The sequence below is a fragment of the Vavraia culicis genome (assembly GCF_000192795.1).
Source record: "Vavraia culicis subsp. floridensis unplaced genomic scaffold supercont1.41, whole genome shotgun sequence".
Classification (NCBI taxonomy): Eukaryota; Fungi; Microsporidia; family Pleistophoridae; genus Vavraia; species Vavraia culicis.
Window position 1 is genome coordinate 41,728 of NW_007360644.1, and position 14,432 is coordinate 56,159.

The window sequence follows — 14,432 nt, forward strand, 5'->3', positions numbered from 1 at the left end:
ACGGCAGTTATTGTTTGTAAAAGGGCATACGTATTGAACTGTATTATTAAGCATCGTATTCGCCAGCAGCATGGATAGATTACTGATCATGATAAATGACGGTGATCAGATCCTTTGGGCATATCCATGGCAAATGTTTATTTAACGTTGCTAACTGATCATTTGGGCGGATGAAAGATCAAACCGTATAACACTCGTAAACAAACCATCGTAATGTTTTAAACAGCAGCTTGTTCGCTATATTTCGAAGACAATACCGATGATACCTGCAACCGTACTAGCTGTGGCATCCTGCCGCTGATATGCTTTCTTTTAATCACTACTGTGATACGTACCTGTTTCTGTATTTCTTATCGATCATCGGGCACTCTATGAGCTATTTTGCACATTCCTTTTTTGCTTCCCATGACAAATCACGGAATAGATACCTAATATAATGATTTTTGTGCGATTCCTTTTTCTGCTTTTTGGTGATTTGCGTGTCTAACAGCACCATACGTCGCCGTTTCCTCCAAAAGACACTTATCATTTCACACCCAAGTCATTACAAGGTGGTGTCACAAAAATTTTTGTTTATCAACGAAGGAATCGGTCCATAAGTGATCGTTTCGTTCAAATACACACCTTTGATTGTTTCTTTCCTCTATAATCACTACATATTTACCTTAATCTCCAAATTAAATGTCATAGTAACATTTCATACCAATTTACTATTTGTTTATCTGTGTTTAAAAAGCCTCTTAAAGTATCTAATCATACCTAGCAATGCCACGACCAAAAAAATCTACGCCGCCGCCACGCAGTCCGAAGAAGAAATTGCTGGACGATAAGACATGCTACTCGTGCAAGCGGAAAGACACGCCATATTGGAGAGAAGGATGGAGACCAAGTGTTATACTTTGTAATGCGTGCGGATTGAGATATTCTAAGTATAGGCGGGTCTGTACACTGTGTAATAAGGTAGGTGTGAAGGCTAATTTTGAGAAGGTTTCGTGTCCAAAGTGCAAGAGTACGCTATAAATAAAAATAATGTGTCGTTTCTTGCAAGAAAATGCTATGTTTTGGTGCAAATTGTAAGCAAACCAGCGGGTAACATGTGGCAATTTACATCTCATATATTAAATTCTGCTATGAACAGTGTAAGTTCTAAAACAGATTAACGACAAAGCGCAAGGAATACCGTGGTGGTGAACAATCAACCGGGAAGAATTTAACAAGCGCTAGTCGCCACGTTTAATTTATTATATACCACAGATTGTGCTCATTTTGAGAGGAAATAGGAAAATGGAACCTGCATCAAACAACAAGAATGATCCACAGAAAGAAGACCAGCAAAGTCAATGACGGATCATGTCCTGCTTTTGGATTCGCAGAACTAAAATACAAACAAATTCGAAGGTGTAACGTAAATTTATGTCCATAGTACTGAGAAAGCGCTTAAAAGTTCTGTAAAAGAGGTATTGTCAGTTGTGCACGTCAAAATTGACACCGCTCCGCCATCTCAGCGAATTGTAAAGCGTCATGCTGTTAAACGGCAAACATGTCAAACGTGTATTGCGGTGAAACAGGTAATTTTGGTTTTATAAGATTGATTTACGACGTATTGGTGTGAGAAACAGCTTGAGCTTTTTGATATGCGGCAAGCAAATAAATTTTAAAAAATCTGATTGATATGATGAAATTGATTTGCGTAGAGAAATGCAATTTACAGGTGTGAAAGCACGATTTATACTATTTAATCCATCATATTTCCGCATTTTTTGCTTATACAGCGATATTAGTACGTTGTTTCTCCTCTTGCACTGTTCGCCAGTACTGTTTTCCTATCTGTCTCAAACTGTTCTTTACACCGCAACAAATGAATCATACCTTGACCACCAGCTGATACTTTTTGGTAGTTTTCTACTCTACGAAAATTCAATTCAGGCGCGTTCTCCAAAAATTAGCCATAGACGTACCTTGGTCCGTGGAATGCGCTGAGCACTTTGCTCTTGCAACACGTCATATAAAAAGACAATCGTGTGATTTTCCGTAGTTTATCAACTAAACAGGTGAGTGAGATATACCAAATGCCTGCAAAGCAGATTACAACGCCACAGAATCGCACAAACAAAGGCTTCGTTCGTGCATACAATGACAATAAATTTACCTCCGTCTACTATGCTGTTATATTTATACTACATTATCAACGTGCGTTCTACATTCAGGTACGTTTCAAGCTCTCCATGATTTGGCACAGCATCAGAGAATCGGGTTATTAGAATATAAATTTTTGTGAACAGAGAGTGAGCCGAATATTCATTTTTTATCTCCAGTTCGTGTCCTTTTCATTATTGTTCTGTATGGGAAGAAGACGATCCAATCTAACGACTCACCAGTTGTTCAAACAATCTTCTACCGCGACTAGCTTTGGCCCACATTTCACGTTACGATCCAGGCCTAATGTCTCAACTTTAGTCCATGTATTTTATGTCGTTGGAAATAGTTGGAGCTGAGGTGTAATTGTTTCCATCAGGATACGCATCGTTTCACTTCAAATTATCAGTATCGAACACTAATTTTGGCATATTCATGTCCTAAAAGTACGCAATCTGGCCCAATTAAAGATTACAGAGGCGGCACAGCATTGTTCAACCGTGTGTATTGCGAAGTGTGCATCAAGAATTATACACAAGCTACGGCCACGATAAAATCGGCAACCGCACCGCACAAAAGACTAAAACCATTCAGAATATCGACACATTCACAAAAAGCGTTTCTACCAAGGATCACTTTAATCAATTTACTCTCGTTTCAAAATATTTTTTCTTTTCGATACAATCGAAACCAACAATCCCAATATAACAAGCACGAAAGCACCAAACATGTATTTTTTCCAGCTGGAACGGTATGGATAAGGCTTAAGCTTGCCTTCGAAGTACATATTGATCAATGTCAGAAGATCGCTGTAGAAATCGACCGAGTTGAACCGCACTCGTCGGGTGAAGAATAATTGCCGCTGCGGATCAAAAATGACCATAACAGGCGACTTAAGACCGGGCAGCAACGCAGGCAGGAACATTGAAAACTCACTGACATCCAGAACTCCCATAACTTGGTCGTTGAATGGCAATCCGGTGTTGATGCGTTTGGCGGCATCCTCAAAAAGATCCACGAACTCGTCACTCTGTGTCAGGAGAAGCACTGCTGGCTTGATGCCATGGAAAATCGTGTAGAAATTGTCGTTCGTTATTCTCGTTACATTCGGGAAATGCGAGTTGAACAGCCATTCAGCGATTCCCTGCGGGTTGCTTAGCGGTATCGGACATCGGTGGAACACATTATCCTTGAACACGGTGAGGATAACGCGATCTTCATCCTTAGCATCCTCCTCGTCCGATTTCTTCGGATATATTGATGCTCTTTGGAAGAGAGCCGTATCCTTGCTCTTAAATATCTGTGCCCGCAACTTGTACTCGTGTGCAGCCTTCCTATAGAAACTGTTTGCCAGCCCAAGGTTGGTGTACAACACGATAAACTTCGGAGACTTCGCGTCCTTGGATGCGAGCTGTTCGAATTCCTCCAGGTTTATTTCCTTGAAACTTGGAGCCATGAGCCGCTCAACGAATTCTAACACGCTTGTGGGTGTCTGCTTTCCGCTGTAGCCGGCAAGAATGCCGTTATATATGGCTATGACAGCCGGGAACGTTTGGATATTGAATCTATGGGTGAGGTTTGCAGCGTTGTTTTCGCTTATTTCACCAACCTTCAGTTGACCGCTAAATTTGCTTGCAATATCTACGATCGTATCTCTCATAGGATCTTTCCGCTTTGAATAAAATAGGATAAGCCATGGACCTTCGAACCCAGAGTAGAAATCGCGTTCGTAAAGAACAATGACCTTGCCGTCCTCTGGACTAGCCCTGCTAAATATCTTCATGTCAAGATCCAGGTTGTCACCGATGAACTTCACAAGGCCGCCATAATCAGAGTAGCCCCTAAGCCTCGAAATTTCCTCCTTGCCCTTGCTCAGTATGAGTGTAGGCACGGCAACGATGTCCAATGCGTCACAGTCGCATTCATCACAGCTGATCTGCTTGAATTTAACACCGACATTGTGGCGCAGCATCGTATCCTCTAATTCGTTCATATGCGGGCTTATATTCTGGCAGTGGATGCAGTTTTCCTTGAAAAATTTTGTAAGGTACAGCGAGCCACTGGAAGGCAGTTCACAGGCCTTCTTTTCTGCAGCTAAGATCATAGGTAGCAAAATCAGCATACACGTAAATGGTTGGTGCCTTTTATATTTAATTCTAAAACAGTTTGTCGCACATCACGTATCACTGTTTAGTTTTAGAATGCGGATCGGTGCGAAATACACAATTGATAGCGTGCGTCCGAATGGCACACCGATGATCAAAGCCGTGGATGCCATGATGAACCATTGAACTACCACGTGCTGCCGCAGAATCAATCAGAAGTCCTCAACTGCACGGTTGAGTGATTTAATGCGGCAAGTCCGTACGATATTACAGCTGTATTCCGCAAATACAACCGATTTGCTGTGTAAAAGCAATTAATTGCGCTATGAGACGTAAAATCAGTGTAGTACAACCGGCTAGATCCGCATCATAAAGCTATTATCAAGAGATGCACCCATTCTTTACGGTAAGATCTGCAGCTGAAACATCTAAAAAAGCTTCTTTGCCTATACACCACATTTATGTTGCTGGTTGCCTTAACTACAAAGACAAAAGGAATGATTATAAAATAAACAGATCTTTTAACCGTTTACTCCCGTAATTTAGGATGATGTAATGCGCAGAACACCTTTTCATTTTTTAACGGAATTGTTTACCAACATTCTGATGTTTCAGCGCGAATGATGAATTGCAGACAGTTCAGGATTTTAGTGCCATCTAACACGCAGACCGATTTGAAATGAACAAAGAAACAGATGTGAATGCTGCGTTGTAGATGATGCATCGCGTGGAAGCAGAACAATTCTATACTTTACGGCTATCTCAGTTACCTTGTACAATGAGCAGCAAGTAAAGGATGCTTGAGCAATGGCAGCAAGTAAAGGACGCTTGAGCAATGGCAGCAAGTAAAGGATGTTTGAGCAATGAGCAGCAAGTAAAGGATGCTTGAGCAATGAGCAGCAAGTAAAGGATGCTTGAGCAATGAGCAGCAGGTAAAGGATGCTTGAGCAATGGCAGCAGCGTAGAAACACCAAAAGAAGTGCGCTTTAGTCGCAGATCGAAGGTTCCAACGGAAAAAAACGAAAGATGCACGCAACCTCTTTTCTCGTAAAATACGTTTATTGGTCTTTTGAGACGCACACAAGCGAGGGTAATACTACAAGGTGGAGCGAAATATAAAAATACTTTTTTGTACTTGCATCCCAAGAAAAGTTTTTGCCCACAATTTAGCGCAAAAATATCGTACCCGTACTTCTGCTTTGTTTGGTATAACAATGAGGTGAGCGTGTAGTCATTGTAATAAAAAAACGAAGATGTTCAGAACGAGCGATATATGTGTGGCATCGTTGTTTTGTAAGTGATTTTGTTATTTTACACGTTTTATTCGGCGTACCGCCATGTCTCAGCGCAAGATATTCACCACGTTTCGCAGCTTTGGGTCAGAGCCATCAATTTTTACTTCAGACTATATCCTTCACTCTGAGCTGACACTTGACAGATCAGTACAAGGCAGGGAAGCTTCAAATAGACAATACATAATAAATTGAATCTGGTCAATCATTTCCTGTAAAAAACTAGCATGTGATTGATCATCATCGCAACCATATCAGTGGATGGATCAGCTGCGAAATAAAAGAACACCAAAAAATATTTCAGTATTCTTGTGATAAATTTAATAGCATCACATGTCAATCACAGGCATGTTTGTCGGTACCTAAGGTGTTATTTCGTATTAATTTTACGAGTGCGTAATTTGTTAATTTTTACGATTTTCTCTTGGAGCATCTCATCGTTTTCAGACATTGTGAGGTATAAAATGATACGTTATCGATTCTGTTTCTCACAACAGAATAAAAAGCAATTGCGTAACCAATTCATCGGCAGGAGACGAAAGATTATTGATGTGTTATTGCAACGGTGTTACAACAATTACTTCCTTTACTATTCATATATGATACGTTTCTTGCCTTCTTGTATCTGTGATAATACCGAATGAGAGCAGTTTGGTTCAATTGATTTGTAATCAACAATTTGCTAAAAACTAAGCGAATTGGTTCTGTGACCAAAATTGAAAGTTCTTATACTGAAAAGGTGCCTTGGAATGAAACTTGTTGTGTAAAGCGATTTATGTTCGTGGAAACTTTCTCATAAGCGCAAATTAATAAAGTATAATTGAAATGCGGCGAAAAGAACGCTTCATTTCTGTCGCTCAGCTAAAATGGTTGAAAGTTCTTCTGATAGAATCGAATAGATCACTTTAACAAAACTAAAAATATAAAAGAGAAGAAATTCTAAGAATTATGGGATGTATAAGATTTTTTACCATGATCAGTTCTGTGTTTTTGATGAACAGAAAATTGTTAAGAGCGGTTGCAAAGCTGAAATAGGAATCGACTTTCAGGCAGTTAAAGAGCTTTCTGAGAAGTGTTTGCTTGCCAAAGAAAGTACTTTCCTTACTGATGCATATATAAAGAAAGATCTGGCAGAACAGTTTCACAGTACTTCAGGAGATGATGCGAGTTCCAAAACAGGTTATAACACGGAGAGCCTACGGTAACTAATAGTAGTGGTCTAACATCACCTACTGCGGAGCGCGCATCTAGTTCTTGACTGAGTATATTGAGTAATTGGAACTAAAAATAAGTTTAGGTAGCATGTTTAACATCCAAGTATTTTTTAATTTATGTTTTTTCCGTCGCTCTCACCAACGATGCACCAATTATTTACACGACATTTCGTCAACATCTGCAAAAATACAATGTGGTACAAAAATTAGTTTGTTCTAACAGTTCCACGGATAAATGTAAATATGTGATGTGGAAGTGCCTTTTCTGCTGCATAGAAACCTTTCAACACATGATTATGTCGAAAACCCTGTTCCCTCATTATGACAGCAATACCTCTTCAGTGGTCATACATGCTGTAAGTCCATGATGTTGTTGATTAATATTCTTCTCTAAGCATTTTTATCGAAAGTAGCACTTCAAGATTGTTTGTATTTTTGCTCCTCTCCGCTCGTATTTTCCGAACAAACCGTTCGTATCAAATGCTCCGTCTCGCATGTAAATACGTCTCTTTGCATTCTTGTACATTACGGCACGTGATCTGGCAGCACAAGATACCAACAATTCTCCACCATGCGTATAAATGATTTACAACACATTTTAATTCTCCAATATTCCACAATAATATAAAATTAGCTATTGCTAACAATTTTTGAAATATTATTTTACTCGAACACCGGTACCTAACTGTTCTGTGCTTTCTGAGGATGGCCAAAAAATTGGTAAAAATGTGTTTATTTGGATGAGGTTACCATGTGAAGTGATAAATTAAATATATTTGTTTTTAAATTGGTAAAAATTGTGTTTTGAAAATGTATTGATAATGATCAATGCCTTGACAGATGAGTTAAGCCATATTTTATAGCGCATTCCAAATAAACTACTCTCAAGTCTTGGAATAAAAATGGAGCATTTCCGAATACAACGATGGTACGTGCGATACTGTAAAATATAAATTATGTATCATTTTGTCAAATGATGCTCATCATTTATCGCTGATTTAAAGTGTTCAATTACGGGTGGTACCTGGTTCAGAGCGATATTATGGCAGTAAATCTGGTTAATATCCATTTTTTGGAATCTTAAACGCAAATGTGCACCGACTCGCAATTGTTGCGGTACATAATTCTCCACACATCCTTTAATGTCTTTATTTAATAATTTCGTTTCTCCTCCTTTGATTTCACATCAAAGAGGTAAAAATTCTCGTCTTTCCCGTCTTCATACACTTTGTTAAGGGTATCAACCACAATATCAGACAGCTCGATCTTCTCCTCATCCTCCTCACTCACATAATCCTCTGACCTATTCTTGTACGCCTCGACCGCCTTCTTCAGGACGGTCGCTTTGTCTGTGGCTTTTATCGCGTTCCAGAACGTGGTGTTATCCACATTCAGATACGCTATTTTCACCGCCAGAATGTTATCTGCGTTGTTAGACTCCCACTTATTGAGTCCAAATGACTTGTCGTCGAACTCGTCGCTATACACGGCGTATTTGCACTTGAAATCCACATCAATCTTCTCGTAATCAACATTCTCAACATCCACACGCACTTTGCACTTCCTGTTCACCCCCTTGATCGACCAGTGGATCGTAACATTCTGTGGCGTAAGATCTGAGTGCCGTCTTTTCAGTATGCCGTTGAAATGGTCCTGCTTTACAATTCTTCGTCCTCTGCTCTGCTTGTTGATATTCCGGTACGAGTCCACCGCACGCTGTATAAGTCCTTTCTTACCGTAGAGCAGGATGGGATTGAGCGAGACAAACTGCCAAGCGAGCATATTACACTCCGTTTCGTACTCCCATCTGTTGCCGGTGTACATCTCGAACGGAACGTTTGCTCTGGGGTATACACAGTTGTCCATTTTAAACTTCTCGTTAAGCTTTGTTATATCAACGCTCTCCAAATCAAAACGCACACAGAACTCGTTGTCCTCAAGCTCTGTTCTAGGCATCGCATTCAGCGCAGTCTCGCTAATCTTTGTGTTGTACTTGAAGCACAGCCTTTCTTCGCCGTCCACAATGCGTATGTACGGCTGCGAAGCTGGCAGGTTAACGATGCGCCGGTTGCTGGGCTGCTTCTTAACCTCCTCGCTCTTCTTCTTTTTCTTCTTCTCCTTTCTCTTCTTATAAATCCCTCTGTACTTGTATGATTCGTCATCGTGCCGCGGTATACCATTGTACTCTTGGTTTTCGTCCAATAACATGTTTTGTATTGACAGAGAGTTTAGATCATTTTCCTGTATGGTGTCATCGATTGAACTGTTGTCGCTTTCTCCACGTAGCTGTAAATTACGTAAATTCGCACTTACCATTTTTTTACCCCTCCATTTTTTTTATTTTTAATTAATTTTGAATTTGAATTTAAGGAGACCCCTCCTTTAATTGATATAGAGTAGAAACGGTGATCAAAGCGCTGATCGAACGTGAGGGATAGAGAAAAAGAGGAATACACATAATTAAGCACAGCAATGCATCGCTTAGCGTAAGATAGACATATTCTGTTTATTTGGAATATCGTGGGCTTATATCAGAGCATCTGAAAGTTCTTAACAGATAGTAGCAGCAGTCTGATCGCATTTGCCCCTGCAGATTGGTCAAAACAACACACTTTTTGCAATATTTTTTGTGAATGGCATGATGTGACCTGACAGAAAATAATTTTTACCAGTTTTTGTAAAGCATTTAACCGTGGCACACCAAAGACGGGACAGCTACACTCCATGTACGGTGTTACCAGTGCATTGTCAACAGCACTATTAAGGCTTAATGCGAAGAACCAAAAAGGTGAATGGCCTGCGAAGTGCTATATCACGGGATCATAATCCTTTTCTCAATATCATCGTGCAGACCAATCATTTGGTGTGTTCGCAGATAACGACAAAGCAAATGATGGCGTGTAAAAAGGAGAAAGGATATTTCACTAGAAGAGAAGGTTAAAGGAAGCGATTGCTCTGATGAACAAGTCTGGCAGAGATACCACCTTACGGTCATGCACAGCATGGTAGAAAATAGCCATCACGGAGAACATGCTCAATTATGAATTCCTTTCGATTTTCACGTCCATGTAACAGCATGAGAGTAGAGAACGTGCTGTTAGTGGTGCTATCAAACATGAAACCTATCACTTAGATGTTGTTGCTCCACAAATCGTACGTATGTGTTATATTGCACATCATGCAGAACCTTTTGATTGGTTACTGCTGTGCGAACTGTGAGTTATGATTACTTGTAACAAAAGAAACAGTGCTTTAGCTGGCCTGCACCATAAATACTAGATTGGTGTGCTGTGCATTGTATGCAGGTACAAGGCTATTTTACTGGGCTATACCTCGCAATGCTTGCATGCACGAGCTGTATATGATCAGTTTGGTGTACACAGCTGCTGTTTGTCTAAATTTGAAGCGAAAGATAGTTTTGAAAAGGATAATACATGCGAGTCTTGTGACGGTTCGTAGGGCCACGTTTTAATGGCAGTAGACGAGGTATTTTCAGCTGACAAGAATGCTTGTTTTAACCACATTTACCCATCGTGCACAACATCCTTCTCAGCGTGTGAAGTATTTTTATTCTATATGAAGTGTTTTAGACATGGTGTACTAAATAAATTAAATTTGCAATCCTTCTTTGAATTTATCCTGCGAATAGGTGTTTCAACGGCACATATCGCAATCAAAAAGATGAATAAACGTTCTTTTTGCAGCGCAAACGTACACCAATCAAAGACTATATATGTTCTAATATACTGGAAAAGTGAATATATGAAGTGCTTGAGGCTATTGCATTATTTGGGATAATTCATTAAAAATGAGCACCTTGCATGCTCTTGGTATGCTTCAGAGTATTTCACAGCATCTATAGAATCTTCTGCTTACTCCGGTTCTACTATGCCTATCTTCGCTCACACTTGCCTATCTTCATGTTTAGTTGTTCTGGTCTCGATTTCCGCTCTGTTATGGTACTGTAACAAGATAAAGTGTTTTCGAACGCTTTATAAAACTGGGTTGGATCATTAGCTGCTCAGTTGCCGCCCATATACGCTGCATGAGGATGTTCAAGAGGTGATATTAACATTAACTTTTTCGGTTCAATAATTCCTTATTGATCACTTGACAATTTTGTTAATTTTCATCAGTCAAGCTACCATTTATCGCCATAATCACCACCAAAACCAATTCTTGCTCGGAGCTGAGATCACAAAACTATTAAATTCCTTGATCATATCAGATTTGTACTCAAATAGAAAAGGTACCTTTGACATATTCGACAAATTATGAAAAAGACGAATAATTGGACCATCAGGAATTTTATCTATAAAAAAATATAAAGGGCCTCTTAAAGGACGAGAACAAGGATGAGTGTCTTGGTCATGCATGGCATAGAAACAATAAGTATCAAGGATGGCAGTGCAAAGGATGTGATGGAGTTGAAAAGACGGCTCGGCGAAAAGGTGAAGGACAATGATTTTTGGATTGAAGGAAACGGCGATGTGCTGGGGGATGAGGTTCTTCTGAGTGATCTAAAGGGAACGGTGAGGATATGCTATAGGAAGAAATATTGTGATTTCGTGGATTGCAAGCTTAAGAGAAGCAAGGTTTGCAGTGATTGCAGGTTCTGCAAATACCTGTTTTGCGGCATGCACAGGATGCCGGAAGAGCATCTGTGCAAAGAGATAAAGAGGTGCAAGGAGGAAGCTAATCTTAAGAACGCCAATAAATTGGAGGAGGGAAGAGTTGACAAGAATAAAGTATAGCGTTTGATTGGTTATTTAGAGGCAGATTTTTTCGGCCTGCGTTACAGCACTCAAAAATATACTTTTGCCATATTAATATAGAATAGCACGTGAGGAGTAACTGCCTCCGGTGATCTTGGGCGTGATGTACCCATAACAGATGATCGTTCTTGCGAGCCAGTCTGTTTGTTAGATCGTTGATTGTTCTTGTTATCATGTTTCATTGTTAACTACCATCAATATACCATGCGCGATGCCACCTCGAAACTATTGGTGAAATCTCAATAAATGTGCAGCAAGCAAAACGTTTGTGACAAGCGGTTCATAGCACTGGTGATTAAAGTTGCAACAGAAAGTGTTTTAAGAATATCTTGCAGTTCTGCTGTATGTATAATCTTATACAAGCAGCATTTCTGTGCTGTATCATCTTCAGTACAGCAACATACACATTTTAGCCGTGATCCATACTCTTGTGCAGCTAAGATCTTGATAACCTCGCAAAAGCTGTGCCTATAACACACGACTTAGTTCGCTACGATTTAGCAACACGTTTTCGGATTTGTTTGTGGTTTGCACGATATATCATATCAACTTTTGTACATGTCTCCAGTGTGTATGCAGATCACTTTCATATTACGCTTGGTAGTTCCGCAACTGCAAATTATATCGTTCATGTTCCTCGCAACAAACCTATAGGCAATGATTTAGTTCAGAAAGGTGATAACTTAATAGGTTGCTGTCATTCCTACAAATTTTGATCATGCTAACCGTTGAATGGTAGTACAGGAGGATTACCGTTAACAGACTGGTCATTGTAAACAATCCATTATGACGAAACACCCCATAAAATTCTTAGTACCCACCAAGTCTTGGACCAGTAAATTATTTGCGTTTTCCTATTACAACCAATAAACAACGTAGTTGGTAATAACAGCAGAAATGCTGGTATTGCACGGTGGTCCATGCCGGCTTTTGAGAGCGTGTACAATCCGGATTAGATGATGTTTGTAAAAAGAAATGACACTTTTGAGTTTTAATCTTAGATGATGGTCTAAAACAAATAAAGTGAAGACGCTTAAAAACCTTTGTTTCTGTTTCGACTATACACGATCCATGATCTTGGTCCATTGGCAGGTATTCAAACATGAAAACTGACCAAATAAAACATGGTTTGATCAAAATACTTCTTTAGCTTGTGTTGCTAACCATTGTGCAGATTGTAATCGCTGCCCCTACAAGAACAAGTTTCAATTACCATAGCAACTCCATATAAAGCAGCTTTCACACTCATTGTTTGAATATTTCCCGAATCGCATGACATGCACTGTTACGGGCTTATACGCTCACACAGCGAAACACATTCAAATTCGCACTTGAAGTTCTTAAAAAATTTTTGGATTCGACCCCTTAGAAAAATGGTAAGTGGTATTTTCTAATTTACAGGGACAAATCAAAATTAAATCGGTGAAAAAAGCTGCTAAACAAATAGTTGAGAAGTACTATGTGTATCTGAACGAGGATTTCTACCACAACAAGAAGGTAGTGTCGGATTTTACGGAGATTCAGACAAAAAAGACCCTGAACAAGGTGACCGGTTACGTGACGCATTTAGTTAAGCTGGTGTTGAAGGGAACATCTAAGGGTTTATACATCAAGAAGCACGAAGAGGACAGAGAGAAAAAGGAAGGATATCTTCCTAAAACGAGTTTGTTGGACTCCGACAAGGTTCTGGTTGATTCGGTGACTATGGAAATGATAAATTCTTACGGATTTGAGGGCAATTTTATTGAGCGCGGAAAGAACGAAGCTGAAGTTGCACAAGCGGAAAGTAATTAAAGGAAAATAAATGGTGATCGTTAGTCCTGGCTGTAGTTCCATCGAGTTGAAAGACGTTGGTTAAAATGCTGTACTAAACGCATGTTGTATAATACGGCGTACTCCGTTAATAACTTTGTTTTGAAATGTTTAGTAACGTTTTCTCACTGAAAATTTGTATGTTCACAGTTTCTTGACCATGATTCGGCACGCGTCCCGGTCTTCAAACGTAAATACTAATAATATTTGCAGATTTGAAAGCAGAAAAATCAATCATCCTAGTAATTGTATAGTCCGGCTAGTAAAGTTGTACTAAAATTAAGATTATTCAGAAATAATAGGTGGATGTTTGCTACGACGCTGTAATATGCCGTGAGTATGCAATAATGATAGAATGTTTTTACAAAAGGTGTGCCAGCATCCCTGTCGTTATGTACCGTTGTCGTTTGTTTCTGAATTTCCTTTCATTAAGCGCATTCTTTGATTTTATACATATGATAGAATGTAAGAAAGGATCGTTTGCCCGGAATGTGCGACGACAGTCTTCATTTAAAAACACTCCATACAGCGTAGAAAACGGATCCGAATGAATTGTTCATTTGTAATGTTTGTGCAGTGCTCATTGAATCCCTGAAGCCTTGGAAAGAGCTTGTGGTCAAAACTGAACTTATTTAATATGCAGAATCAGAGTGTCGGATAAACAAAGGGGGTGCATCAACCATGCTGGGCTAAACGAATGACGATGTAACGAGAATATGGCTCATCTCGTGGAAGCTTCTACACACCAATATATTCCTAATTGTTGATAGGCTACGACTTACATCAAGTTGCATGTTGTTCGAATAACCTTGACTCATTTATCATAAGAATGTTCATGGTCTAAGTATGTTACAACTGTTGGGTTAACGGATATATGATGTTGTCACCAAATTTGTGTCAAATCGGGTGTTGCTTTTTAAGGGTTGGCTCTACGCTCTGAAATATGTCCTTCAAGCGTTTCTTATGTCAAATTCATCGTAAATACGGTTAGTTTGTGGCGTAAGGTAATAAAACGATGCCGTATGCTGTTCTTTCTACAATATGATGGTGTGAAAGTAAAAATAGGCACATTACACGGAAATGATATGAGAGAATAAA

General features: G+C 39.5%; 6 protein-coding genes across 6 annotated transcripts; 4 read left to right on the forward strand and 2 right to left on the reverse strand.

Moving 5' to 3' along the window:
• Nucleotides 1-765: 765 nt before the first annotated feature.
• VCUG_02060 (uncharacterized protein) lies at nt 766-1,020 on the forward strand (the record flags this gene model as incomplete). The annotated part of the gene is made up of 1 exon (XM_008076882.1): nt 766-1,020. One exon carries the CDS (start codon nt 766-768, stop codon nt 1,018-1,020), a length of 255 nt encoding a protein of 84 aa, XP_008075073.1.
• A 1,735-nt stretch (nt 1,021-2,755) lies between these two features.
• On the reverse strand, nt 2,756-4,258 carry VCUG_02061 (uncharacterized protein; the record flags this gene model as incomplete). The annotated part of the gene is made up of 1 exon (XM_008076883.1): nt 2,756-4,258. One exon carries the CDS (start codon nt 4,256-4,258, stop codon nt 2,783-2,785), a length of 1,476 nt encoding a protein of 491 aa, XP_008075074.1. The 3' UTR covers nt 2,756-2,782.
• A 3,624-nt stretch (nt 4,259-7,882) lies between these two features.
• On the reverse strand, nt 7,883-9,063 carry VCUG_02062 (uncharacterized protein; the record flags this gene model as incomplete). Its single annotated transcript, XM_008076884.1, has 1 exon — nt 7,883-9,063. One exon carries the CDS (start codon nt 9,061-9,063, stop codon nt 7,900-7,902), a length of 1,164 nt encoding a protein of 387 aa, XP_008075075.1. The 3' UTR covers nt 7,883-7,899.
• Nucleotides 9,064-9,144: 81 nt separating this feature from the next.
• On the forward strand, nt 9,145-10,545 carry VCUG_02063 (uncharacterized protein; the record flags this gene model as incomplete). The annotated part of the gene is made up of 1 exon (XM_008076885.1): nt 9,145-10,545. Exon 1 carries the CDS (start codon nt 10,219-10,221, stop codon nt 10,543-10,545), a length of 327 nt encoding a protein of 108 aa, XP_008075076.1. The 5' UTR covers nt 9,145-10,218.
• Nucleotides 10,546-11,064: 519 nt separating this feature from the next.
• On the forward strand, nt 11,065-11,515 carry VCUG_02064 (uncharacterized protein). Its single transcript, XM_008076886.1, has one exon. It carries the CDS (start codon nt 11,103-11,105, stop codon nt 11,499-11,501), a length of 399 nt encoding a protein of 132 aa, XP_008075077.1. The 5' UTR covers nt 11,065-11,102; the 3' UTR covers nt 11,502-11,515.
• A 1,387-nt stretch (nt 11,516-12,902) lies between these two features.
• Nucleotides 12,903-13,333, forward strand: VCUG_02065 (uncharacterized protein; the record flags this gene model as incomplete). The annotated part of the gene is made up of 1 exon (XM_008076887.1): nt 12,903-13,333. A coding segment is annotated over one exon (414 nt), but the record flags the coding sequence as incomplete, so codon positions are not given.
• Between the last annotated feature and the right edge of the window lie 1,099 nt (nt 13,334-14,432).